At 50.5% G+C, this 27,571-nt stretch overlaps 1 protein-coding gene and 1 long non-coding RNA gene across 2 annotated transcripts; one reads left to right on the plus strand and one right to left on the minus strand.

Moving 5' to 3' along the window:
* Positions 1 to 190: 190 nt before the first annotated feature.
* Positions 191 to 27,571, plus strand: COA8 (cytochrome c oxidase assembly factor 8). The gene is made up of 5 exons (XM_021081513.2): positions 191 to 339; positions 13,205 to 13,402; positions 14,655 to 14,718; positions 24,332 to 24,422; positions 27,135 to 27,571. The coding sequence occupies exons 1-5, from the start codon at positions 217 to 219 to the stop codon at positions 27,238 to 27,240; spliced, it is 582 nt and encodes a 193-aa protein (XP_020937172.2). The 5' UTR covers positions 191 to 216; the 3' UTR covers positions 27,241 to 27,571.
* On the minus strand, positions 16,332 to 21,787 carry LOC146402109 (uncharacterized). The gene is made up of 2 exons (XR_014811434.1): positions 21,586 to 21,787; positions 16,332 to 21,136 (listed from the first exon to the last, which is right to left on the minus strand). It is a non-coding gene; the product is annotated as an uncharacterized LOC146402109 (long non-coding RNA).

Genomic DNA, 27,571 nt, shown 5'->3' on the forward strand with positions numbered 1-27,571 from the left:
CCGTCTGGCGAGTCAGCCTGGAACGGCTGAGCCCGAGGAGCAGGCGGCCACCCGGCCGCGCCCGCGCCGACGGCCGTCCTCGCAGCCGGTCACACGCGGGGAAAGAGCACGATCGGCCGCGCTGTCCCCGTCCTCGGGCTTTGCGACCGTGCCGTAAGGCAGCCCCTAGCGCCGTCGCGACTCCGCCTGCGCCGCGCGGGCCGACGGACGGCGACCATGGCGCCCTGGCGGCCCGGAAGCAAGACGGTCCTCCTTCCTCTCCGCCGCGCCTTTTCAGGCCGTGGCTGTCAGCTCGCCCCCGAGCGCAGCGCTGAGCGCAGGGATGCAGCGCCCAGCCGCGTAAGTGGGGTTCCCGGAAAAGTTGGGCCGGGAGGAGTGACCGCAAGGGGCGGCAGACCCGGGCCGCACCCCTCAGGGACCCCTGTGGGACCCTCACACCTGCGACGCGCCACTTGCGGTGTCGGCTGAGCCCCCCGGCGTGGGGACCCGGAGCCGGCACGGGCTTTGCGGGACAGGCGAGTGGAGCGCGGGGAAGCCCTGGAGCCCCCCAGTTTCCTGCGTCAATCCCCTTGTGGAGGTGGGACTGAGGGTGCCGCCGCCGTCCCGGGGCTGTTGAAAGAACTTTAAGAATAGCATAGCCGTGCAACAGAACAAAGGGTGGGGGAAAAAAATGTATACATGTAAGAGTAATTTGGTCCCCATGCTGTACAGCGGAAAGAAAATAAAAGTAAAAAAATAAATAAATGAATAAAAGAATAGCATAGCCGGCCAGCAAGTTTATACGTACCGGGGAGTTCCCGTCGTGGCGCAGTGGTTAACGAATCCGACGGGGAACCAAGAGGTGGCGGGTTCGATCCCTGGCCGCGCTCAGTGGGTTAAGGATCCGGCGTTGCCATGAGCTGTGGTGTAGGTCGCAGATGCGGCTCAGATTCCGTGTTGCTGTGACTCTGGCTACAGCTCTGATTAGACCCCTAGCCTGGGAACCTCCATATGCTGCGGGTGCGGCCCTAGAAAAGACAAAAAAAAAAAGTTTATACGTACCGTCTTTCTGTCGAGGATAACTGGCTTTTACATGTAAAGAGCTCTTGACATGCGCAGCACGTGTGTGTGTTGTCTTTATGATTAGTAACGCTTTTCTTCAAGTGATGGCGTACTGTTTTGTAGGACTTCACGTTGAATGTTTTTGTTCTTTTGGTTTGGAAACCGTGTGCATATATGTATATCTGTGACTGAAGAGCCATAGCGATTAATATCTGTAGCAGTTTTTATAAATTGCACTGCTTTGGGGAATGACGTTTTGTTTAAGGGAGTCCTAAACTTTGATACCAACAGTCACATGAAAATGTGGACCAAGGGTGTGGAATGGGCTGCAGATAAAATGTTTAAACGATGGAGTTCCCATGGTGGCTCAGTGGTTAAAGAATCCGACTAGGAACCATGAGATTGCAGGTTCCATCCCTGCCCTTGCTCAGTGGGTTAAGGATCCTGTGTTGCCGTGAGCTGTGGTGTGGGTTGCAGACGTGGCTCAGGTTCCGGTTCCGAGTTGCTGTGGCTCTGGCGTAGGCCGGCAGCTACAGCTCCAATTCGACTCCGGGCCTGGGAACCTCCATGTGCCCCAGGAGTGGCCCAAGAAATGGCAACAACAACAACAAAAAAAGCCAAAAAAAAAAAAAAAGTTTAAACGAGAGCAGGTTAAGGTTTAAACCAATAGGTTAAGGAGCAAGGCTGGAAAGCATCCTTTTTTTTTTTTTTTTGTCTTTTTGCTATTTCTTGGGCCGCTCCCGCGGCATATGGAGGTTCCCAGGCTAGGGGTCGAATCGGAGCTGTAGCTGCCAGCCTATGCCAGAGCCACAGCAACGTGGGATCCGAGCCGCGTCTGCGACCTACACCACAGCTCACGGCAACGCCGGATCGTTAACCCACTGAGCAAGGGCAGGGACCGAACCTGCAACCTCATGGTTCCTAGTCGGATTCGTCAACCACTGCGCCACGACGGGAACTCCGGAAAGCATCCTTTTAATGATAGTTAAAGAGGGATAAAAAAAAAAAAAAAAAGAGCCCGATAAGAGTTCCAAAATGTGCCTGCCTGTAAATTTTCATTTATTTTGGTCTGTTTCTATTACAATGCTTTTATAAACACAGCTTTTGAAGTTCTTTCTAGTATATAGTTTAACCAGGGAGTTACCAGGGCAGCGGATCACCTAGACCCCAGTACAGTGCTGCAGTCCTGACTTCTATTCCTGGAACATAGAAACCCACCGAGTATCTCCGTCTTTGGGCAGAAAGATACTTGAGAGGTACCTGAAAATGCACTGTGAGGGCACACTGAACGTCAGGACAACTGCCAGAGCGAAGCCTTTACCCAAACTTGTTTTACTGCCAGAAGAAAGGACAGCCCCAAACAAGGCTTTTTCCACTGACATACAGCCTTTTGTTAAAGTGAGTCTTACCGTGGATCTGATCCTCGCGGTGAGACCGCTGCCTTTCTCACGCAGTCCAAGTGACAGGGAAGCTGGTGCTACACCCCTGACGGGCTGCCTGTGCCTGTGAAGGTGATGATGGGAACCATGCCCAAAGTGGAGCAGCTGACCCATGAGTCAGACCGTGCCCAATTCTGGCATCATGACTTGTGTTGTGTTTTTTTTAGGATGTGTTCCCCATTGTGCTAGATATTGGATGAACATGAAAGAACAGTTCTTCACCTCAGGGCAGTTTGTGTTTCCTCTGCTCTTGGCCCCCACTTTGTGTACTTCTGGAGCACACAGCCAATTCTCTAGGTAATTAACTTCCTGCAGCACAGAGAGATTGCTGTCTTTTAGACTTTGAATTTTAATATTAGGTCTTCAAAAGGTTATAACCCTTTTATTTTCTTTATCTAAAGAGATATGTTTTAGTCTTGTATTTCTAGTTCACTCTGCATACTTTTTCATTAGTTCTTTATTTTCTGCTTGAGTTAAAGAGACCTGCTTTTAGGACACAATTCATTTCTCTCTTAATCTTTGGGTACCATTTTTTTGGCTGCACCTGTGGCATGCAAAAGTTCCCGAGTGAGAGATTGAACCTTAGCCCTAGCAGTGACAACGCCAAATTCTTAACCACTAGGCCACCAGGGAACTCCAGGGTACCACTTTTTTTGTGTCCTTTTTAGGGGTGCACCAGTGGCATATGGAGGTTCCCAGGCTAGAGGTCAAATCAGAGCTCTAGCTGCCGGCCTCCGCCACAGCCACAGCAACACCAGACCCAAGCTGAGTCTGTGACATGCACCACAGCTCACGGCAACGCTGGATCCTTAACCCACTGAGCAAGGCCAGGGATCGAACCTGAGTCCTCCTGGATCCTAGTCGGGTTAACCGCTGAGCCTCAAAGGGATCTCCCCCCACAGAGGTTCTGATGTGGCTGATCTGGAATGCCGCCTGGGCATCAGGGCATTTGCTAATATTCTTGGTTTGTCCAGTCCCTGCCCCTCGCCACAGCTCTGCTGAGGTGTAACGTCAGGACTCCTAAGGGCAAGTCTAATGAGCTCACAAATCAGGGAACCGTGGTTACATGACACGCATCAGTACTGGCTTGTAGTCCTGAATGTCCCTGACTTTTATAGTCGACATTTACTGAGCACTTGCTTGCACTGTTCTGAGAGTTTTACGTATTTTGATTTATTTAAGCTTCAAAATTAGGCCTTTGTCAAGGAGGTGCTCTTTCTTTTTTTTTCTGTTTTTGGCTGAGATGTGCATCAGCTTGATGTGGGATTGCAGTTCGCAGACCAGGGACTGAACCTGGGCCACAGCGGTGAAAGTGCTGAGCCCTAACCGCTAGACCACCGGGGAGCTCCTGTGTTGGTGCTTTTATCATCATCCCCATTTCACAGACGAGGAAACTTTTTTTTTTTTTGCTGGATTCGGAGGCCAGAGTGCTCACTATTACACCATGGAAGCGCGTGCGCCAGATGAGGAAACTCAAGCACAGTAAGGGATATACTGTTTTTTTATCCAAAGGATAAGGAATTAAAATTTTTCTCCTAGTAATCTTTAGATCAAAAAGAACAAAGAAACAGTCCCTCAGCATGGAGAGGTAACATTTACAAAGAACAGGAACAACTGGTGTCATATTTTGCTTGCATTTTCTTTTTTTTTTTTTCTTTTTCTTTGTAGAGCCACACCCTCAGCACATGGAAGTTCCCAGGCTAGGGGTTGAATCTGAGCTGCAGCTGTCAGTCTGCACCACAGCCACACTGGATCCAAGCCGTGTCTGCAACCTGTACCACAGCTCACGCAATGCCGGATCCTTAACCCACTGAGCGAGGCCAGGACCCTCATCCTCATGGACACTAGTCGGGTTCATCACCACCGAGCCACAGTGGGAACTCCTGCTTACATTTTCATTAAGGAAAATGATCTCCAAAATCCTCAAGTTTGATTTCAAATAAATTTCGTAGAAAGAAGTTGAAACTCCAGATAAATGAGAAACTGGTGAGAGGTCTAGTCATTGAATTTTAAGATTGATGTGCATATTTCTCATATGTAAAAGACTTTCAATCAGTAGCTGGACTATTCAGCCATAAAAAGGAACAAAATAAGGCCATTTAAAGCAGCGTGGGTGGAACTCGAGATGCTCATACTAAGGGAAGTAAGTCAGAAAGAGAAAGACAGGAGTTCCTGTCGTGGCACAGTGGTTAACGAACCATGAGGTTAGGAACCATGAGGTTGCGGGTTCGGTCCCTGCCCTTGCTCAGTGGGTTAAGGATCCGGCGTTGCCGTGAGCTGTGGTGTAGGTTGCAGACGCGGCTCGGATCCCGCGTTGCTGTGGGTCTGGCGTAGGCCGGTGGCTACAGTTCCGGTTGGACCCCTAGCCTGGGAACCTCCATATGCCAAGGGAGCGGCCCAAGAAATAGCAACAACAACAACAACAACAGCAACAACAACAACAAAAGACAAAAAGACAAAAAAAAAAAAAAAAAAGTAGTTGGAAGGTAAATTAAATTTGGGGTGGACTTTAAAACCCATGTCCTTTAACTCTGTTACCATAAAGAGGAGGAAATTGGGACCCAGAGGGATTAAGTGACGTGTTTGGTGGCACACTGTGGAGTCAGGACTGAAACCAAGGTTTCCCCACTCTCAGGCCGTGTTCTCACGTCACCAGATGCTTTGTTCTTCACCCAGCGAAAGGTTACATGTCTTCCCTGTCTTGCCCTTGTTCTATTAATGTGGAAAATTACATTGATTTTTTTTTTTTTTGCTTCTTAGGGCTGCACTCGCAGCATATGGAGGTTCCCAGAGTAGGGGGTCTAATCGGAGCTACAGCTGCCGGCCTACACCAGAGCCACAGCCACCCCAGAGCAGGGCCGCATCTGCAACCTATACTACCGCTCACGACAACGCAGGATCCTTAACCCACCGAGCGAGGCCAGGGATCAAACCCGAAACCTCATGGGTCCTAGCAGATTTGTTTCTGCTGCGCCATGATGGGAACTCCTACATTGAATTTTTGTTTTTCTTTTTTTGCTACTTATGGGAAAACATGTAGGAGTTCCCGTCGTGGCGCAGTGGTTAACGAATCCGACTAGGAACCATGAGGTTGCGGGCTCGATCCCTGCCCTTGCTCAGTGGGTTAACGATCCGGCGTTGCCATGAGCTGTGGTGTAGGTTGCAGACGCGGCTTGGATCCCGAGTTGCTGTGGCTCTGGCATAGGCTGGCAGCTACAGCTCCGATTAGACCCCTAGCCTGGGAAACTCCATATGCCGCGGGAGCGGCCCAAGAAATAGCAAAAAGACTAAATAAATAAATAAATAAATAAAACGTACAAAGAAGAATATAAAGAATTGCTGGAGTTGCAGCTGCGGCACAGTGGGATCAGTGGCAGAGCACTGGGACACAGGTTCCATCCCTGGCCTGGCACAGAGGGTTAAGGATCCAGCATCTTCACAGCTGCAGCTTGGTTCTGGTTCTGGTCCCTGGCCCAGGAACTCCACATGCTATGGAGTAGCCAGGAAAAAAAAAGAATTGCTGCTGTGTATCCAGTACTTGCTTCCGCAGGTACCCACTGGCTGATGGCCGTTTAGTTCACCCTCCCCCCAGCCAGTCCCACTTCCCAGGTGATTTTTTGGCAAATATCAGACATCATATTTCACGTGTAGGTATTTCCATATGTATTTTTAAAAGATATGGACTTCTGTGTATGATGAGCATTGTCACACCTAAAGTACCATAGTAATCGTAGTAATTCCTCAATTCCAGCACATTTCCAATGCTGGATTTTCTTTGGAGGTCCCGCTGTGGTACAGTGGGACCGGCAGCATCTCTTCAGTGTCAGGACGCAGGTTCCACTGGGTTAGAGGACCTGGTGTTGCTGCAGCTGTGGCTTGGCTCTGATCCCTGGCCCCAGAACTCCATGTGCTGTGGGGCGGTCCAAAAAGAAACGCACCGACAACCAATTTCCTCGACAGTCTTTTTTTCATGCCCCACCCCTCACCCCCAGGCTAGAAGCTGCGAGTTGGAGCTCGAGCCGCAGCCTTTGCCACAGCCGTGGCAGCACTGGATCCGAGCCACATCTGCAACGTACACCAATCCTAACCCACTGATCGAGGCCAGGGATCAAACCCACATCCTCCCAGAGACAGCGTTGGGCTCTCAACCCTTTGAGCCCCATTGGAAGCTCCAATAACCTTTTTTTTTTTTTTTTTTTTTTTTTTGGTCTTTTTTTTTTTTTTTTTTTTTGTCTTTTGTCTTTTGTTGTTGTTGTTGTTATTGTTGCTATTTCTTGGGCCGCTCCCTTGGCATATGGAGGTTCCCAGGCTAGGGGTTGAATCGGAGCTGTAGCCCCCGGCCTACGCCAGAGCCACAGCAACGCGGGATCCGAGCCTCGTCTGCAACCTACACCACAGCTCACGGCAACACCGGACCATTAACCCACTGAGCAAGGGCAGGGACCGAACCCGCAACCTCATGGTTCCTAGTCCGATTCGTTAACCACTGCGCCACGACGGGAACTCCCTTTTTTTTTTTTTTTTTTTAAACCATGCCCACAGTGTATAGAAGTTTCCAGGCCGGGGATGGAACCCATGCCACAGCCATGGCAGCGCTGCTGCTTAACCTTTAGGCCACCAGTGGCCTCCTCCATTGCCTTCGAGATGCTGTGAAGGTTTTGCTTTTACAGCCTGCTTACATCAGGATCCTCGTAAGGGCTTCACATCGTGATGGAATGGTGTTCTTTTAGGGGTTCTTTTAGCCTGTAGGGTGTGCCTCTGTCCCCTCCCTTTTTTAAAAGCAGTCGATCTGGGGCTGGGGGAGTGTGTCCTTCAGAGTTTCCCGCTGTCCGGGTTTTGCGGAGTGCATTCCCGCGGTGCAGTTTAACGTGTCCCTCTGACTCTTTCGTGTCACCTTTAAACAGACAGCTGCATTCGAGAGCCTTGACCACACGCGCTCTTGACTTTTTTACTTTGGAGAGGGCTACTTCACTGGTGGTGGACTTTCTGATGTTAAACCAACCTTGCACTCCCAGAATAAACCCAGCTGGTGTCCTGCTGACTTTGGGGTGCTGCTTTGTCTAGCATCCGTCTAGAATGGGGGGCTGGGGCTCCAACCCTCCAGAAGGGAATGGCCTTCAGGTCCTGTCCCAGAAGAGTCAGGACTCCAGGAAGCGCCAGAACACCGAATCTTGCCGACGTCTGCTCCTTTCATTGTTGCCTGTCGGTTTCCCCAGAGGCTGCAGGGCAACCTTTGCTCAGAGGGGACCTTTGCGCTGGGTACAGGCACTTCTGGGAAGGAGGGTGCTGGAGAAACAGGCTCTGGCTGCAAATGCCGGCTTCTAGAAGGAGTGGCCCGGGGGGGGGGCGGGGGGCGGGTACTGGGTGAGCTCGGCAGCCTGCTGTAAACCCGGAGGCTGGAGAGCCCGGCAGAGGAGCAGCCTGGGGTGCCGGTGCCCCGCCTGGCAGGTAACAGCTAGAAAGGAGAAGCTGGCAGGTTCTCCAGCACCCCCAGTAATGAAAACTCACACGAGGTGCTCAGCGGAGCTGGTGGGTCCGAGGCCTTCCCCACTCCAGTCCAGGCCTAAGGACCCTGGGCTCTGGACGCCTTTGCTGTGAGAACCGTAAATTAGGGTGCCTATTCAAGGGCAGAGAACGGCTTTCTTTCACAAAAGACTCGTTCCTCCCCGAGCCCCTTCTCCTCCCTTTTAAACGGCAGGGCTTGGTGAACAGGGACAGAACATGTGTTCACAGGGGAGAGCCGAGGAACTGCGGCCGCCACAAGGTAAAGTCAAACTGTGGCGTTCCCATCGTGGCAGAGCGGAAAGGAATCTGACTGGGAACCATGAGGTTGCGGGTTCGATCCTTGGCCTCCATCAGTGGGTTAAGGAGCACAGCGTTGCCGTGAGCTGTGGTGTAGGTCGCAGACACGGCTCAGATCCCGAGCTGCTGTGGCTGGGGTGTTGGCCGGCAGCTGTAGCTCCGATTCGACCCTTTGCCTGGAAACTTGCACATGCCTCAAGCGTGGCCCTCAAAAGCCAAAAACAAAACAAAACAAAAAACCTCTCAAATGATAACACAGAACAGGATCATTGAAAGAGCTGCTTCACACAGTGCGCCTGGAAACACGGTGTGGCAGCGTCGGAGCAGAAACGGTGGCAAAGCACGTGGAAAAGTGGCTGAAGGCCCTGGGGCCTCTCTGAGCCACATGTGCTCTGTGTGGGTGGCTCAGAAAAGCCTGGAATTGTCGAGGTGGCTTCTTTAACATTTCCTGCTGGGTAACCTGTAAGAAAACGGGCGTGGTTCTGGAAGGCGGTAGACAGGTAGACACGCACAGTTAGGGTGGAACCTGCGCCTTTGCCCCCTTGCTGCTGGCAGAGCGGACGGCGAAAGGGCCTTTCTGCAGCCTCTCCAGCCTGCTTGGAGCCGGGAGCTGAAAGTTCTCAGCAGCAGGCCCAGGCTGGCTCCGTTCCTGTCTCTGCTCCCCGGGTCCCTTCGTGTGAATCACCTTCACTTTCTGAGAATATCCAAATATCACAGATGCAAAGACTATAGGGGAGAACTCCAGAAAATATTTTCAGAAGAGTAGAGATTTTAAAAAGAGCTTTTTTAGAAGACAAGGTGTTCCCTGGTGGCCTAGCAATTAGGGATTCAGTGTCGTCACTGCTGTGGTTCGAGTCCAGTCACTGGCCCGGGAAGTTCTGCATGCTGCCGGCACAGCCATAAATAATAAATAAACAAATAAATAAGTGGAAGACTTGGTGACCATATGTTCTTAGAATGATGGATAAAGGAGTTCCCATTGTGGTGCAGCGGCAACGAATTTGACTGGTATCCATGAGGATTCCGGTTCAATCCCTGGCCTTGCTCATTGGGTTAAGGATCCAGCATCGCAGTGAGCTATGGTGTAGGTCAAAGATGCAGCTTGGATCTGCCGTGGCTGTGGCTGTGGCGCAGGCCATCAGCTATAGCATCAGTTGGACCCCTAGCCTGGGAACGTCCATGTACTGTGGCTTTGACAAAAAAGAAAAAAAAAAACAGTCGGGCACATATTGTATGATTCCATTTACATGAAATATACAGAACAGGCAAGTCCGTAGAGATGCAAATGGAGGAGTGGTTTGCCAAGGGTTGGAGAAAGTGGATTATTGGGTGTGACTGCTATTGGGTACCTGGTTTCTTTTTTTTCTTTTTTTTTTTTTTTTTGGTCTTTTTGTCTTTTGTCTTTGTTGTTGTTGTTGTTGTTGTTGCTATTTCTTGGGCCGCTCCCGCGGCATATGGAGGTTCCCAGGCTAGGGGTTGAATCGGAGCTGTAGCCACCGGCCTACACCAGAGCCACAGCAACGCGGGATCCGAGCCGCGTCTGCAACCTACACCACAGCTCACGGCAACGCCGGATCGTTAACCCACTGAGCAAGGGCAGGGATCGAACCCGCAACCTCATGGTTCCTAGTCGGATTCGTTAACCACTGCGTCACGACGGGAACTCCGGGTACCTGGTTTCTTTTGGGGGGAGTTAAAAATGTTCTGGAATTAGTAGAAAAGGTTGCACAGCTCTGTGAACCTGCTAAAAACACTGAATTGTATACATTAAAAGGGTTAATTTTACCTTTTTTTTTTTTTTTTTAAGGCCAAACCTTAAAGGCTAGGGGTCTAATTGGAGTTGCAGCTGCCGGCCTACACCACAGCCACAGCAACACCGGATCCTTAACCCACTGAAGGGGCCAGGGATTGAACCCTTGTCATCATGGGTACTAGTTGGATTCATTACTGCTGAGCCACAGCGGGAACTCCTCTGCATATTGCTGTGGCTGTGGTGCAGGCCAGCAGCTATAGCATCACTTGGACCCCTAGCCTGGGAACGTCCATATACTGTGACCTGCTGAACCCTAGGGAGCGATGGCAGAGCTGACACAGCCTCCTGCAGTGTGCTCTGTGGTCCAAACTATTCACGCCAAGTAGCTGCACCAAGCTTGGTGACCCACTTCCTGAGTAAACCCACTGCTATCCTTGTCCTGTTTGAGTCTCACTCTTTTTAGACTGCTTGGGGGTGTAGAAGCTCTAGCAAGGTCACAGCGTCCAAGACCAGGAGAATGCGCCCGGGTAGTGCTGCGTTTAGCATCTCCTTCAGGGACTGCCCAGGCCTTGGGCTGCTCGAGGTAGTTGGTACTGGTTCGTGGCGGCCATCAAAGCAGAAACTACCAGGCTGTGTTTCCGAAGTGGTGACTTGGTTTCCTTGCTACGTCTACACTGCCTTATTTACTCTAACTGTTAAGGAGTAGGTCCAGAGACCTGAAAGGCCATCAGCCCCACCCTGGGGGAAAGGGTGGGGATTGTGCACAGAGCTGAGCTGCTCAGCCACTCCACTCCTCCCCTGCTGTTCCTGCTGAGCAGGCCAGTGCAAAATGCACAGCTGCACCTGGTTAGCTGCATTCGTTCCTGAAATTTTAGCTATTAAATCTACATTTGTTCAAGTGATCAGTAAGCTACACACTGATAGAGAGTTGCTTTGTCTTAAATTTTGCAAGCCTTGCACCTCTATTTTTAGTTCTTTGGAAGTTGCAGCTTTTAATGGTCATAGTGAAATGCTGAAATATCCTGAATGAAGTGCCTTCTATTTTATTTTTATTTTTATTTTATTTTTACGTCTTTTTAGGGGCTGCACCTGTGGCATATGGAAGTTCCCGGGCTAGGGGTCGAATCGGAGCTACAGCTGCCAGCACACCCTATAGCCACAGCAACGCCAGACCCGAGCCATGTCTGTGACCTACACCACAGCTCACCTACTAGATGAGCTGAGTAGGGCCAGGGATCAAACCTGAGTCTTCATGGATACGAGTAGGGTTCGTTACTGGGGAGCTACAGCAGGAACTCCCATATCCAGATTTTTGTGTGAGCACATGTATTCCTGTGTCTTGGATGAATAACCCTGGAAGGGGCGGCTGGGCTGTAGGTTAGGTGTGTTTACTTGTGTCTTGGGCTGCTGACTCTTCTTCCACAGGAATGGTGCCCTTTGGCCTTCCCTCCAGCAATGTTTAAGAGCTCAGTTGTTTTACATCCTTGACAGCACTTTTTTTTTTAGTAATTTATTTGTTTTTATTAAAGTACAGTTGGAGTTCCTGTTGTGGCACAGGGGAAATGAATCCGAATAGTATCCATGGGGATGTGGGTTCAATCCCTGGCCTGGCTCAGTGGGTCAGGGATCCGGTGTTGCCGTGAGCTGTGGTGCAGGTCAAAGGCGTGACTCGCATCTGGTGTGGCTGTGGTGCAGGCCGGCAGCTGCAGCTCCAGTTTGACCCCTAGCCTGGGAATTTCCATATGCTGTGGGTGCGGCCCTAAAAAAGTATCACCGATTTACAGTGTTGGGCTAGTTTCTCCTGTACAGCATCCTTTTTTTTTTTTTTCTCTATAGGGCCGCACCTGTGGCATATGGAGGTTCCCAGGCTAGGGGTCTGATTGGAGCTGCAGCAGCCGGCCTCCACCACAGCCACAGCAACACTGGATCCACGCCCCATCTGTGACCTACCCTGCAGCTGGCAGCAATGCTGGATCCGAGCCCCGTCTCTGACCTGCACTGCAGCTTGCAGCAATGCTGGATCTTCAGTCTACTGAGCGAAGCCAGGAATGGAACCTGCATCCTCACAAACACTGTGTTCTTAAGCTGCTGAGCCGCAGTGGGAACTCCTGTACAGCATCCTTGACAGCACTCTTATTGGCAGATGTTTTTGTTTTGGTTTTTCTCACCATATTAAGAGGTGTAGTGGAAGCTCGTGGTTTTGCTTCGCATTTCCCTAATGACTAATCATGTCGAACATTTTTTATGTGCTTATTTGCCACCTAAATACTTTCTTTGGAAACTTTTATTTAGAAAATTTTTCCGTTTTTAAATTGAGTTGTCTGTTTTCTTATGGAGTTTTGAGAAATCTTTACATATTCTTGAAACAAGTCCTTTTATAGATTTGCATGTATTTTCTCCTGTCTTTGGCTTGTCTTTTCATCTTCTTAATCGTGTGTTTGCAAGAACAGAAGATTTTAACTTGGGTGAAGTCCAGTTCATCTATTTCTTGTTTTGTGGATTGTGCTTTTGGTGTCGTATCCAAGAAATCTTTGCCACATCTACGGTTGTTGAATTTTTACTGTGTTTTAGAAGTTTTATAGTTTTAGATTTTACATGTTAGGTCTTCAATCCATTTTGAGTTAATTTTTGTATATGGTGCAAAGTACAGGTGTTTGCTTTAAGATGTTGAGTTGTTCCAGCACTGTTGTTGAACATGTCTAGTATAGTGTTAATACTGTTTATTACAGTTCTTTTAATTTGGGTATTCTCTGGCCATAGTCTGTCTGTCTGCCTTTTTTTTTTTTTTTTTTTTTTTTTTTTTTTTTTGTCTCTTTAGGGCCATACCCACAGCATATGGAGGTTCCCAGGCTAGGGGTCTAATCGGAGCTCCAGCTACCGGCCACACCCACAGCCACAGCCACACCAGATCTGAGCCACGTCTGCCATCTACGCCATAACTCACAATAACGATGGATCTTTAACCCACTGAGTGAGGCCAGGGATCAAACCTGCATCCTCATGGATACTAGTCGGATTCGTTTCCACTGAGCCGCCACGGAAACTCCAACCCTGGCACATAGTCTTAAAAAGAGGAAGCTAACACGGGTCTTTAATAAATCTGGACTGTTCATTTTATAATGCTAGAGATTGATTTATTTGTGTATTAATCCCATACATTTTGTTTAAGGTCTCAAGTTTCTGCCCTCCAAGAAAATCTTGCCATGATTGGATAGGACCCCCAGATAAATATTCAAACCTTCGACCTGTTCACTTTTACATCCCTGAAAATGAGTCACCACTGGAACAAAAGCTAAGAGAATTAAGACAAGAAACACAGGAATGGAACCAACAGTTCTGGGCGAACCAAAATTTGACTTTTCATAAGGTAAGTTTAGGTTTTGTGTTAGAATGAGAAATACTGAAGTTGGCCACTTGGGGGCGCTAAATCTTTAGTGTCTACCTTTTTTTTTTTTTTTTTAGGGCCGCACCCAAGGCATATGGAGGTTCCCAGGCTAGGGGTCGAATCAGAGTTACAGCTGCCAGCCTACACCACAGCCACAGAAACAAGGGATCCGACCCACACCACAGCTCAGGGCAATGCCGGATCTGAGTGAGGCCAGGGATCGAACCCCCACCCTCATGGTTCCTAGTCGGATTCGTTTCCAGTGTGCCACAGCGGGATCTCCTTTAGTGTCTACTTTGCCTTCGAGTTGTTTGGTAGAGGCTCAGTCCCTCTCCCCACCCCCGCCCCGGCCCACTTCGTACATAGACCATTTGTACACACGTATGCATGTGATTTTAAAACTAATGTATAACTATAAAGAAGAAACATTGATTATCCATAGAATCACCAGTCTTGAGACTTTCAAGGAAAAAAAGGGAATAACAGAGCTAGAACTAGAACTGCAGGCTTCACATGAAGATATGCTTATATGTGTGCTTATGAAAATATGGGTGTCTGGGATGTGTTTTCACTCTTCCTGAGAATCAAGAATTCTTAACAGCATGCTCATCAAAAACCACATGAGAAAGAAGTATTCTAACCCAGGAGAAAGACTTGAAGGTGATGTGTATTTATCTATTAGGGAAGGCTATACCAAATGGGTTGTTTTGTCTTACTCTGTAGATTTATAAATAAACAGTACTTCCCAAAGTTTATTAAACATCTCATTTTCAAATCCTAAATCAAGCATGAAAATTCTAACCAAATTCAGATGGTTTAAGACAGATTTTGGGGAGTTCCCTTCGTGGCTCAGTGATTAATGACTAAGAACCATGAGGTTGCAGGTTCAATCCCTGACCTTGCTCAGTGGGTTAAGGATCCAGTGCTGCCGTGAGCAGTGGTGTGGGTCGCAGACTCAGCTTGGATCTGGCATCGCTGTGGCTGTGGCGTAGGCCAGTGGCTACAGCTCCAATTAGACCCCTAGCCTGGGAACCTCCATATGCCTCGAGTGTGGCCCTAAAAAGACAAAAGGCAAAAAAAAAAAAAAAAAAAAAAAAAAGACACACTTTGAGATGGGCCACTTTTCAGGAACTCCATCTCCAGCCTTCTCCAGAGCACCAAGAGCTGAGTCCTAGCCAAGGAGAGCTGGAAAGCCGAAGGAAGGAAGGGAGTTCTGACAGCTGTCTTCTTTTAGGAAAAAGAAGAATTTATTCACTCAAGACTGAAAGCTAAAGGCCTGGGACTGACAGCGGAACCAGGTTAGTTTTTTTGGTTCTTTTTCTGGCAACACTGTATTTGTTTGAGTAGCTGTTTGAGAAGATAAAAGAAAGCATGTTGGCCGCTGGAGAGCAAGTTCAGGGGCAGGTGCGCTGAGGGCACCCTCAGTGGGACCTACACCTGTTCTCCTGCTGCCTTTCCTCCTGGGCGAAGGTCAGCCTGCTGGTCATTTGATGCCCTCTTTCTGACCTCTGGACTTGGATCCCAAGGTCCTGTGGCTTCTGCACCCTCTGTCTCTCCTGCCCTGGCTCCTCCTCCTGGATGCCCGGCCCACCAGCCGTGAACTGGACGCTGGGGGAGTTATCCTGGAAGGCTCTCTCACCGCGGTTACCTCGTAGACGTTTCTCAGCAGTTTTGCTGCTCCCTGTTCTTAAACACGGCTTTGATTCAGGCCCGTGTGACTTCTCCGCCTATTGCAGTATCTTCCTAATTGGTAATTGGTTCCCTGGCCCCCAGTCTTTTTTTTTTTTTTTTTTTTTTCCTGTCATTTGACTTTTTAGGGCTGCACCAGTGGCACATGGAGGTTCTCAGGCTAGGGGTCTAATCGGAGCTTCAGCTGCTGGCCTACACCACAGCCACAATAATGCCAGATCCAAGCCACGTCTGCAACCCACACCACAGCTCACGGCAACGCCGGATCCTTAACCCACTGAGCAAGGCCAGGGATCGAACCCACAACCTCATAGTTCCTGGTCGGATTTGTTTCTGCTGCACCACGACGGGAACTCCTGGCCCCCAGTCTTTGGATTGGGGTCTTTATAGCTTCTGTAAAGGCTAGATAGTAAAGAGGTTAGGCTTCAGGTCCATAAGGGGCCTCTGCTTCAGCTACTCAGCTCTGCTGTGGTTCTGGGAAAGCAGCCATAGAAGACACCTAAGTTAACGGGTAAGGACGTGTCCCAGTGAGTATTTATAGAAACAGGCGGTAGGCCAGATGTGGCCTCCAGGCTGAAGTTTAGCACCTTGTGCCTTAAATCCATTCTTTGCCGCGTAGTCAGACTCTTGTACCCAAATGCAGATCTGACATTAGGTTTTCAGAGTTCCTGTGACAGCAGCATGACACAGCCACACTCCTCCATCTGGACCAAAGGTGCTGCCCTCTCCCCGCACTCACGTCCTGCTCCCCAGGCTGCCCGCCTGACGTGTCAGGGGTGTAGACGGCATTCAGTTCCCTCTCCCTGCCGTGCTGTCCTTCCTTTTTTGGGTGGAAAGTTTAGTGCTCAAATAACTTTATACTGTTGGTTAAACTGACGTCTATTGTCTACACATTATTCTCACAGAAAATCTGAAACCACTGACCCCCCAAAGCCAGGTCTGTATTGGGCTAAAGCACTGTCACTCTCCCTGCTAACCCTTGGCCTTGCCTGGGTCCCTTTGGAATAAAGGGCCGTCCACTGCACCGGCCCCACTGAGGGTCTGGAGAGCAGGAGCGAAGACGTTTCCGTTGCGGCTCAGCGGGTCAGGAACCTAACATGGTGCATCCACTGAGGACGCAGCTTCCACCCCTGGCCTCGCTCAGTGGGTTAAGGATCCGGTGCTTCCATGAGCTGTGGTGTAGGTCGCAGACGCGGCTCGGATATGCAGTGGCTGTGGCTGTGGTGTAGGCCGGCAGCTGTAGCTCTGATTTGACCCCTAGCCCGGGAACGTACACATGCTGTGGGTATGGCTGCGAAAAGAAAAAAAATCAGTTGTTTATGGATTAATACGTTCAATACATCGCTCCTAGTCGTAGCAAGCCTAACGGAATAAGAGTGACCCTCCGATATCTGGAGGAGTGGCGAGTCCTCAGCTTGACAGTGAAGGTGGAAGGATTCAAGAACATGAAAACTGACCCTGAACTGGTCAGGACCTGCTAGTCTGTGCTTCTGGAAAGGAGAGTTTGCTGAAGGGACATGAGGCGGCTCAGACCCAGGGCCAGCGTAGAGCTGGGCCCAGGCCTGCCCTGCACGCTGACCCTGGCCCCAAAGGGCACCCAGACACGCCCTTGTCACGACCCCTCTGCTCTAAGCGGGCTTTCTCCACCTCCGTTTACACCTCCCGCGTTGCGGAAGGCGCCAGCCTGAGACTCTTCCCAGGCGGCTCCAGCCAGCGCAGCGGTGCCCGGGTTGGGCAGAGGCCTGGGCGTGGGGGTTGTGTTGAAGGCTCCGCAAACTGTGCCCAGCAAATAGGGCCGGGCAGACAAGAAGGCCGGGAAGCACCCTAAACACGAACGGCAGGTTGGGGGCGTTTGCGGCAGAGCTGAGAAGGCAGTGTGGACGCAATGAAAAGCCTTGACAGGTCTGTAGAAGTAACAAGACACCTACAGTTGCTCACACTCTAAATTTTACAGTCCGTGTTAAAACAGCGACCAGAGCAGTTCCCACTGTGGCGCCGTGGGTTGGGGGTCTGGTGGTATCTCTCTGGTGGTGCAGGTTCAACCCCTGGCCTCGCTCAGTGTACTGAGGATCTGGCGTTGCTGCAGCTGTGGCTTGAATTCCGTCCCTAACCCAGCACTTCCATATACCAAAGGGCGAGCGAAAAAGAAACCCCCAGCAACCAGGTATCATTTGATGCTTTCTGAGCTCAGGAAGGTGTCTTCCTCGCTCCCTTTCCGGAGGGTTTAGCTGCATGAAGCTCACCTGCCGAGAAGTAGGGACATTACGACTACAGACTATCTGAGAAGTCTGCCTAGAGGAAAGCATGGGCAGACCTGACTTTGGGTCCGTGGCAGCACTGTCTTCATCGCAAGGGGGGAAGCATCTAAACATCCGGTGATGAAGACTGGGTGAGGCCGGCGGCCCACCCACCCTGGGTGTTCACTGGGACCCTCTGCGGCCGTACAGGAAAACCGTGGATTCAGTTCCAGTGCAGAGAGCCGGATACCGTGACTTCAGCTCTGCCTGTCCCAGATTCAGTCTCCTTGGTAGGGCAAGCCGTGCTGTGGGAGAATTCTTGTGTGTGTGTGTGTCTTTTTAGGGCCGCACCCGTGGCATATGCAAATTCTCGGGCTAGGGGTCCCATCAGAGCTGCAGCTGCCGCCTACACCACAGCCACAGCAACACCAGATCTGCATCTGCGACCTGTGCCCACAGCTCACGGCAACACCAATCCTTAACCCACTGAGCGCTGCCAGGGCTCAAACCTGCGTCCTCATGGATGCTAATCAGATTTGTTTCTGCTGCGCCACAATGGGAACTCCCTGTGGGAGAATTCTTGCCTCTGATTTCTTTCATTGCTGAAGTGTTTGTATGGGGGCGGGGATGGCATCAGGCTGGGTTTCTTTTAAGTCAGCTGGTATTTATGAAACGCCTGCCCAGCTTTCCGTAAGTTTGTGATGAATTAGATTGTTCTCCACTTGTCTTTCATTATTTAGTTTTACTGAAGGTCGGTGTCACGTTGCAGCGTTGTGGGTGTGGCATCTGAAGTTCTCAGCAACCGTGTCTGGTGCTTCTGCTTTACGTTGAGCGTCGTCACCTGGGAATGTTTGGGCGCGACCCCAATCTCCGCCAGTAGCCGAAGGTGGCGCCCCAGCCTGTCCTTCAGGGCCTGGGGCTCCTGCTGTTCTGCCAGCGGTGGGAACCTGAGCGCCCTCTGCGCCCAGCCCTGTCCCACCCGCCGCCACAGGGACTGCAACTCAGTTTGACTCACAGCAGCTTTATGAGACGTGCTCTGCTGATCCACGTCCTGGAGGTGAGCAGAGCCACGGCCGCAGGGCCAGTGAGGGACAGAACCCGTCCCCGTACCAGGAGGACATGTGCGCCTCCGTGGCTGCTCCGTGGCGGGAGAGGCCAGGGAGCGGCACACCTGCCTGGAGGCCTGGCGGACCAGCTCCTTGCTCGGGGGCTGGCGCGCCGGCCCAGCGCTCGCTCTGCTGCCCAAAGCCGGAGCCCTTCCGCACCCTGCCTGCCCCGCCCCGCTCTCTGTGCTCCGGCATCTCTCTGCCTCTCCAGACCCTTCATTTCGTCTGCCCTCTGGGATCGTCTTCATCCTTCAAAACCCAGCTTGGCTGTCACCTTCTCTGGGAGCCTTTGGCTTCCCTCCCGTCCTCAGGCAGCTGGTTGTTCCCCCTGCTGCTCCGTTTAGCAGCCGTCCGTTGGTTAATTCCAGGTATTTATCAGACACCTGCCACCTTGCCAGCTGGCCTCTGAGAGGAGCGGAGGGCGAGACAGCGTGGCCTTGGCCTTGGCGGAGCTGGGACCGCCTCACATGGGCGGGAGCGGCCAGCTCAGTAAACGCACTCTGCGCTCGGGCGCGTCGCCTGCGGACAGACAGAAGCAGGGCTGCGGGGAGGAGCGGGGTCAGAGACGGCCTCTCCGAGGGTGGGAAGGAATCTTCTAGACGGAGGTTTTGAAGAGCAGCCGGAGGCCGGGGCAGCGGAGCCTGGACACAGGGAGTGAACTGCTGATCATGGAGGCAGGGGGCGGCCCGGCAGGCATGCGGTCCTTGCCTTGTGTCTCTGCCAGGGCAGCCCTGCTTGTGCTCTGAGTGTTCGCCTCTGTTGTGTGAGTGCAGGGCTGGCCCTCAAGTCGTGTCCTGGGATTCTCTTTCCACCTCCGTCTCCGTCTCCCCCAAATCCTGATCGGGTTGAAGCGTCAGCATCAGCATCAGCTCTACAGCCAGGAACATGGCCTCGGTCGGCCTGGAGACAGCTTCTGTCAGGGGCGAAGGGACTAAACCCCGGGGGACTGGAGCGGGGGGCCTCTGCCTGGGGGTGCCCCAGAAGTGCAGGAACCCTGTTTGGGGGTTAGGGCTTCTAAGCCAGGGCGCCTCTTCCCGTGTGGTCTCAGTCCTTTGACCCCCAGCCACTGCAGGTGTCCTGAGACTGGCCCTACCCCGCTATGCCATCCCGCGCGGCACAGAAGCCCTACTGCCTGGCAGGCCGTGGTTCCTGTCCTGTGAGAGTCTGGGGGCAGGGGAGCCCTGAGAGCAGGCCACGTTGACGTCTCCTACCGTGGAGGTGACAGGCACCGGGTGTGTTACCGGCTTGGCATGTGCTCCCCGCCTTGGAGCCGGGGTGCCTGGGCTGCTGGCCAGCGCAGGGTGCATTCGGCTTAGGAGACACTCTGTTTCCCTTGCGCTGGTAGCTCACAGTCCCTCCTTGGACACTCAGCCTTGGCCCTCGAGTGGGGAAACCCAGCCCAGGGTGATAGGTGCCCCGAGTGCATATCGGCGACAGCGTAACCATTAGGGGCTAGGGACGGGGAGATGCTTCCTCCCTTGTCTTTTCTTTACTGAGATGTCATTCACTTCCCATAAAATTCAGACTTTTAAAGTGTACAAGTCTTCAGTGGTTTTAGTGTCCACGAGATTGTGCTGCCGTCACCACCACCTGGTCCAGAACGGTTTCATCGCCCCCCAGCCACTGGTCTACTCTCTGTCTTTATGGATTTGCCTCTTCTGGGCATTTCCAGGTCAACGGCATCGTACACAGGCACGCCTCATTCTCTGGAGCTTTATTCTGTTGTGTTTGGAAGATTCTTTTAAAAAAACAAATGTTTGTGGTAACCCCGTATAGAGGAGGTCTGTTGGCCCTATTTTTCCAGTAGCGTGATTGTGTAATTAAGGTAAATGTGGGTTTTTTGACATGATGCTGTTGCACACTCAGCCTATCGTGTAATACATCTTACCTACATTGGGAATCAGCCACTCAGGTGACTCACTTTACTGTGATATTTGCTTCATTGTAGTGGTCAGAATCGAACCCTTAATAACTCCAAAGTCTGCCTGTGATTTGTAATCTTACGTGCGTGCCTTTTTTTTCTTTTTAAGTTGTATTGAAGTGTTGTTGATTTACAACATTGTGATAAATACGCGTGCCTTCTTTCCTTTGTGTGTGTGTTTTCGAGCTTCATCCCTCTTGCAGCATGAATAGTACCATGAAGATTCTTGTCCATGGCCGAATACGATTCCATTATATGGGCAGACCACCTTTTTTTTTTCTTTTTAGGGCTGCCCCCACAGCATATGGAGGTTCCCAGGCTAGGAGTCTAATCAGAACTGCAGCCTCCAGCCTATACCACAGCCACAGCAACTCCAGATCCAAGCCACATCTGCCACCCACACCGCAGCTCACGGCAATGCCAGATCTGTAACCCACTGAGCAGGTCCAGGAATTGAACCCACATTCTCAAGGGTACTAGTCAGGTTCATTACCACTGAGCCATAATGGGAACTCCTCCACTTTTTGACTGTTATGTCTGATGCTGCTCTGGACAATCATGTCTCTACCTATAAGTGGAATTGCAGGGTCATATGATAACTCGGTGTTTAACTTTTTATTTTTTTATTTTTTTTGTTTTTAGGGCTGCTCCTGTGGCATGTGGAAGTTCCCAAACTAGGGGTCAAATTAGAAGCTGGCTGCCACGCCACCGCGACACCAGATTCCAGCCACATCTACGACCTACACCGCAGTTCATGGCAACACTGGATCTTTAACCCACTGAGCAAGGCCAGGGATCGAACCCCACATCCTCATGAATACTAGTCGGGATCTTAACCCACTGAACCACAATGGGAACTCCTGTGTTTAACTTTCTGAGGACCCGCCAAGCTGTCTTTCACAGTGACTGCGTCATTTTCCCTCCCCACCAGCATGTGTGAGGTTCCAGGAGCTCCGTCCACATCTTCATCCACACTTGTTATTGCCTTGTTCTCCCCCCGGCCGTGCCTGCCGCGTGAAGAAGTTCCCAGGCCAGGAGTCACACTCGTGCCACAGCGGTGACAACTCTGGATCCATAACCAGGGAATGCTCTTATTTGCCATTTCTATTTCTTCTTTCAAAAAATGTCTATTCAAGGAGTTCCCGTCGTGGCTCAGTGGTTAACGAATCTGACTAGGAACCATGAGGTTGCGGGTTCGATCCCTGGCCTCACTCAGTGGGTTAAGGATCCGGCATTGCCATGAGCTGTGGTGTAGGTTGCAGACATGGTTCGGATCCTGTGTTGCTGTGGCTCTGGTGTGGGCCAGTGGCTACAGCTCTGATTAGACCCCTAGCCTGGGAACCTCCATATGCCACGGGAGCAGCCCAAGAAAATGGCAAAAAGACAAAAAAAAAAAAAAGAAGAAAGAAAGAAATGTCTATTCAAATCCATGTTAAAATTGGGTTATCTCTCTTTTTATTGTTGAGTTGTAAGAGTTCTTTACATATGTTGGATATCAGACCAGCCAGAAGGATGATTTGCAAATATTTTCTCCAGTTCAATAGGTTGTCTTTTCACTTTCTCAGTAGTGCCCTTTGAAGCACAGAAGTCTGTTTATTTGTTTGTTTTTTGGCCATGCCTGTGGCATGTGGAAGTTCCAGGGCCAGGGATTGAACCCATGACACAGCAGTGACCCAAGCCACTGCAGTGACAACACCAGATTTCTAACCCATTGAGCCACAAGAGAAGTCCTGAAACATAGAAGTTTTAAATTTTGATGGAGTTCTCTGGTGGTTCAGTGGATTAAGGATCTGGCGTTGTCACTGCCCTGGCATGGGTTTGATCCCTGGCCTGAGAACTTACACATGCCGCAGGCATGACCAAAAAGATTAAGCAATGAATTTAATTAAATAAATTTTGATGAAGTCCAGTTTGTTTTTTTCTCAGTTTGCCTGTTTTAAGTGTCGTATCTAATTAAAATTCTTTCCCGGAGTTCCCTCTGTGGCACAATGGGATCGGCAGCATCTCTGCAGCATCAGGACACAGACTCAATCCCCAGCCTGGCACAGCGGGTTAAAGGATCTGGCATTGTAGGAGTTCCTGTTGTGGCTCAGTGGGTTAAGAACTCAACATCATGTCCAGGAAGATGCACAAGACAAAATAAAACAAAAGGATCTGGCGTTTCCTCAGCTGCAACGTGCAGCTGCAGCTCTGATCTGATCCCTGGCTGGGAAGTCCTTAGACTCGGGGCAGCCAAAAATGGGAGTAAAAAAATGCATTGCCTAATTTAAGCTAATGAAGATTTGCACATTTCTTGCAAGAGTTGTGTAGTTTTTGCTCACACATTTAAGTCTTTGATTCATTTTTAAGTTATTTTTGTTTATGGTGTGAGGTAGGGATTCAGCTTTGTTTTTTTGCATTTAGATAGCCAGTTGTCCTAAGCATTGTTTGCTGGAGAGACTCTTTGTTCCCACTGAATTCTCTTGGCACCCTTGTTGAAAACACTTGCTCAGAAATGTTTTGAGTGTTTTTCTGAACTCTTAAGTTCTTTTCTGGGAGTTCCTGTCATGGCGCAGTGGTAATGAACCCTGCTAGTATCCATGAGGACATGGGTTCGATCCTTGGCCTCGCTCAGTGGATTAAGGATCCGGCATTGCTGTGGGCTGCGGTGTAGGTCCAAGACATGGCTCGGATCCACGTTGCTGTGGCTGGGTTGTAGGCCAGCAGCTACAGCTCTGATTTGACCCTTAGCCTGGGAATTTCCATATGCTGCAGGTGTGGCCCTAAAAAGACCAAAAAAAAAAAGTTATTTTTCTATTGATCTACATGCCTGTCTTTCTGAAAATCATTTGCCCATAAATTTTTTTGTCTTTTTTTTTTTTTTTTTTTTTAAGGGCTGCACCTGGGGCACATGGAAATTCCTAGGCCAGGGGTCTCATCAGAGCTGCAGCTGCTGGTCTACACCACAGCCACAGCAATGCAGGATCCGAGCCGCGTCTGTGACCTACACCATAGCTCATGGCGATGCTGGATCCTTAACCCACTGAGCGAGGCCAGGGATCGAACCTTCGACATCAGGTTACTAGTTGGGTTCATTATCGTTACTGCTGAGCCACAATGGGATCTCCTTGCCCATAAGTGTCTGGGTTTATTTCTGGACGCTTAAGTTCCGTTCTGTTGATCTCTATGCCTGTCCTTCTGCTGACACCACACCAAACTGATTACAGCAGCTTTGTAGTGAGTTTTGAACATGAGAGATTGGAGTCCTCCAACTGTGATCCTTTTCAAGATTGTTTGGCTACCCTCTTTCCTTGCGTCTTCATCTGAATTTTAAGATCCTCTTGTCAGTTTCTCGGGGGAAAAGAAAGCCACCTGGGGTTTCGATAGGGTTTGTGTTGAATCTGTGTGTCATTTTAAAATGGGGAGTGTTAGAGTTCCTGTTGTGGCTCAGAAGTTAACAAATCTCATCCTTGAGGTTGCAGGTTCGATCCCTGGCCTCACTCAGTGGGTTAAGGATCCGGCGTTGCCATGAGCTGTGGTGTAGGTCAGTAGCTACAGCTCCGATTCAACTCCTAGCTGGGGAGCCTCCATATGCCTCGGGTGCGGCCCTAAAAAGCAAAATAAATAAATAAATAAACTGGGGAGTGTTGCCCTCTTAACAGTACTAGGACTCTGGAGCCGTGAATATGAGATGTCTTTCTGTTTACTTGGGTCCGTCACTTCTTTCAACCACATCTTACAGTTTTCAGTGTATTAGTCTTATATGCCCCCCTTAAATTTATTTCTAAGTTTTTCATCCTTTTCGATACTGTTGTAAATGGAATTGTTGTCTCAATTTCCTTTTCGGATTGTCTAGCGTAAGTGTGTAGACACAGTTGATGTCGATTCTATCCTGCAACTGCGAACACATTTATTAGCTTTAATTTTTGTAAAATCCTTCCCTTTAATTCTTATTGCTTAAGTTGAAATTAATTTTCAGGTGCAAAAGCAACATTGAATGCAGAAGAAATGGCTGAGTTTTACAAGGAATTTCTGAGTAAAAATTTTCAGAAGCACATGTATTATAACAGGTGAGTGTCTACTTTTTTCCTTGAATATCACTTCCATATTGAGCAGGATTATTTTCCTACCTGAATTTAACAACATTCATGTTTATATTAAAAGTAGAAGTCGGAGTTCCTGTCGTGGCACAGTGGAAACGAATCCAACTAGGAACCATGAGATTGCAGGTTCGATCCCTGACCTCGCTCAGTGGGTTTAGGATCTGGTGTTACCAGGAGCTGTGGTGTAGGTCGCAGACATGGCTCGGATCCCACGTTGCTGTGGCTGTGGTGTAGGCCGGCAGCTACAGCTCCGATTAGACCCCTAGCCTGGGAACCTCCATATGCTGCGGCTGCGGCTCTAAAAAGGACAATGACAAAAAAAATAAATAAATAAAAGTAGAAGTTGCTATCAGCTTAATTTTTGCATTTTTAAATAACATTGATTAAAGTTATTTGCATGGCATCCCTGTAGCAGTTTGCACCCCTAGTGCTTGGACAGTGAGGTTTTTGGGGTTTTTTTTTTTTTTGGCCGCCCCTCGGCATGTGGAGCTCGTGGGCCAGGGATCAGACCTGAGCCGCGGCCTCGAAGGAAGCTGCAGGAGCGCCAGATCCTCTCTGCCAGGCCAGGGATCAAACCCGCATCCTAGCACTCCTCAGCTGCTGCCGATCTCGTTGCAGCACATCAGGAGCTCGTGGACAGGGGTTCTAAACAGCACTCCCATCCGAGGCGCGGGACTCCTTTGAGATGCACGGTCTGGGCAGGAACAGCACTCGAGGCACCCCCTTGGTTTTGGAAGTGAGGTTTGTGTGAGGACGGCTCAGGAGGCAGCCTGAGGGGCTCCTAGTGGCCAAAGGCAAGGCCATTCCAGCCACACGAAGAAATGACTGCTGGCGGAGTGAAGACACATCACATGTACAAACGTCTTTGCCATCCTGGTGACACTGACCGGCTCATGGCCCGGGGACATTACGAGGCAGAGCATCATCCTGGAAACTGGTGTGTGGAGAAGAGAATGCAGGAGTTCCCGTCGTGGCGCAGTGGTTAACGAATCCGACTAGGAACCATGAGGTTGCGGGTTCGGTCCCTGCCCTTGCTCAGTGGGTTAACAATCTGGTGATGCTGTGAGCGGCGGTGTAGGCTGCAGACGCGGCTCGGATCCTGCGTTGCTGAGGCTCTGGCATAGGCTGGCGGCTACAGCTCCGATTCAACCCCTGGCCTGGGAACCTCCATATGCCGCGGGAGCGGCCCAAGAAATAGCAACAACAACAACAACAAAAGACAAAAAAAGACCAAAAAAAAAAAAAAAAAAAGAGAAAATGCAGAGGTCACTCCCCTCTCCTACTCTCCCGAACCTGTTGGAAGCGCGGTGGCCAAGAGGGGAGTCGCCTTTGCAGAAGAAGGACAGCGAACACAGAAGGCGTGGTGGAATTAGAAAATTACCACTCTTGGAGTTCCCGTCGTGGCTCAGTGGTTAACAAATCCAACTAGGAACTATGAGGTTGTGGGTTCCATCCCTGGCCTTGCTCAGTGGGTTAAGGATGCGGCGTTGCTGTGAGCTGCGGTTTGGGTTGCAGACGCGGCTCGGATCCTGCATTGCTGCTGCTCTGGCGCAGGCCTGTGGCTACAGCTCCAGTTAGACCCCTGGCCTGGGAACCTCCATATGCCTCGGGTACAGCAGCCCTAAAAAGCAAAAAGACAAAAAAAAAAAAAGAGAGAGAGAGGACAGATCCTAAAAGTTCTCATTATAGAATGTTGCTTCTGTTCATAGCATGACTGAAGTGGACAGAAATGTGAAGATTTTTCCCGCACGGAGAGGAGTTTTCTCTCTAGCCGCGCAACAGCTCCAGAAAACTAGCATTTCTCTTCTTGCCGTTGCTTCTTTTAAGGCTTTGGTTATCCTTTACACTGGGATCCAAGAAATCGTTTGAGTCCAGACTGGAATAGCAGTTCCACTTTCCTCGTTAGCTCATTTGTTTGGCGGATAAGCACTGGCACTTGTTGGCATTTCAGCTTCCAAGGGCTTAGCACTGAGGGTCTGGAATGTGTGGAAACCTGCCAAGCTTTGCCCATTCAGCTGCTGACAGTGTGAATTTGCAAGTGTCGACAGGTCCTGTAGAATAACTCAGGGCAAGTGAACCCACCACTGTGTGCAACTCCATTCTGATAGTTGTATGAGAAGCTCTGGAATGATCTCTTTAGAAACACAGATTAGCCAAAAGTTCAGGTCATCTAGGAGAAGAGGACATGGAACTTTATAATGCCAGCCCTTGTGATAAGTTAACTTCTCAGGAGGCAGTACTTCTTCCTGTGCGTCTCGTGCAGACAAGGTGCCGGAGCCAGGAGGGGCCCTCCCGAGTTCCCGCCGAGTCTCCAGGCCTTTTGCTGAGCAGTCACGTCCCCATCACTCAATTGAGTCTCAGAGAACTGAGTCTCAGAGAATGGCACGGGGCTCCTGGGCCCCAAGGCTTCTGAGGGCTCTTTTGGAGTCTTCTAGCAAAAACCAGAGGAGGCTGGCAGCAGCCTCCAGGGACGGGGAGGGGGCTGTGCAACGGGCCCATCCCTGCTCTGCCGCGTGCTCCCCAGGATGAAGGCCCAGGGGAGGCAGGCAGGCTCTGTGCACAGCTTCACGGGCATGGGGGCCGGAGAGCCCAGAGCCACCGAGGGAGGTGGACGAGGAGTCAGGCTGGGTGCCCCGTTCCTGTGCCTGTGTCACCTGTGCTTGTCCTTTTTCTCTCTAGGGACTGGTACAAGCGTAATTTTGCCATCACCTTCTTCATGGCAAAAGTGGCCTTGGAGAGGATCTGGAGCAAGCTTCCACTGAAACAAAAGAAGAGCAGCGCCTAGGAGCCCGCCGGGGCCCACACGCCCTGCGTCCGAGGGTCCGTGAGAGAAGCAGCTGCTTGCAGGCGCTCGCCTTCCGAGGGCTCTGAACCCCGCGAGGGACCTGAGTCCCACCCCTCGCTGAGGGTGCAGGGCAGAGCAGGCTGGGCGAACGCGGGCCTGCGCCCTGTGCCGTGCGGCTCCGTCCCGGCGCAGACCCGAGCCCGTGCTTGGTCGTGGAAGTGATAGCGAGTAAAATGCAAGCACTGTGTGCCTGTTTCCTGTGGTTTTGAATGACGCCAATTTGAAGAGAACAATATAAAAATATTAATAAAATTGCACTTGAAAAATGTGA

The sequence above is a fragment of the Sus scrofa genome, chromosome 7 (assembly GCF_054392235.1).
Source record: "Sus scrofa isolate SSC_HxYL_T2T_F1_AM1 chromosome 7, Sscrofa_HxYL_maternal_Yorkshire_Landrace_v2.0, whole genome shotgun sequence".
Lineage (NCBI taxonomy): Eukaryota > Metazoa > Chordata > Mammalia > Artiodactyla > Suidae > Sus > Sus scrofa.

Excerpts from the sequence above, each read along its gene's own strand:
- COA8 (XM_021081513.2), top strand. The coding sequence starts at position 217 with ATGGCGCCCTGGCGGCCCGGAAGCAAGACGGTCCTCCTTCCTCTCCGC. Across the intron at positions 340-13,204 it reads GGGATGCAGCGCCCAGCCGC|GTCTCAAGTTTCTGCCCTCC; the intron begins GTAAGTGGGGTT and ends ATTTTGTTTAAG. Across the intron at positions 14,719-24,331 it reads GGGACTGACAGCGGAACCAG|GTGCAAAAGCAACATTGAAT; the intron begins GTTAGTTTTTTT and ends ATTAATTTTCAG.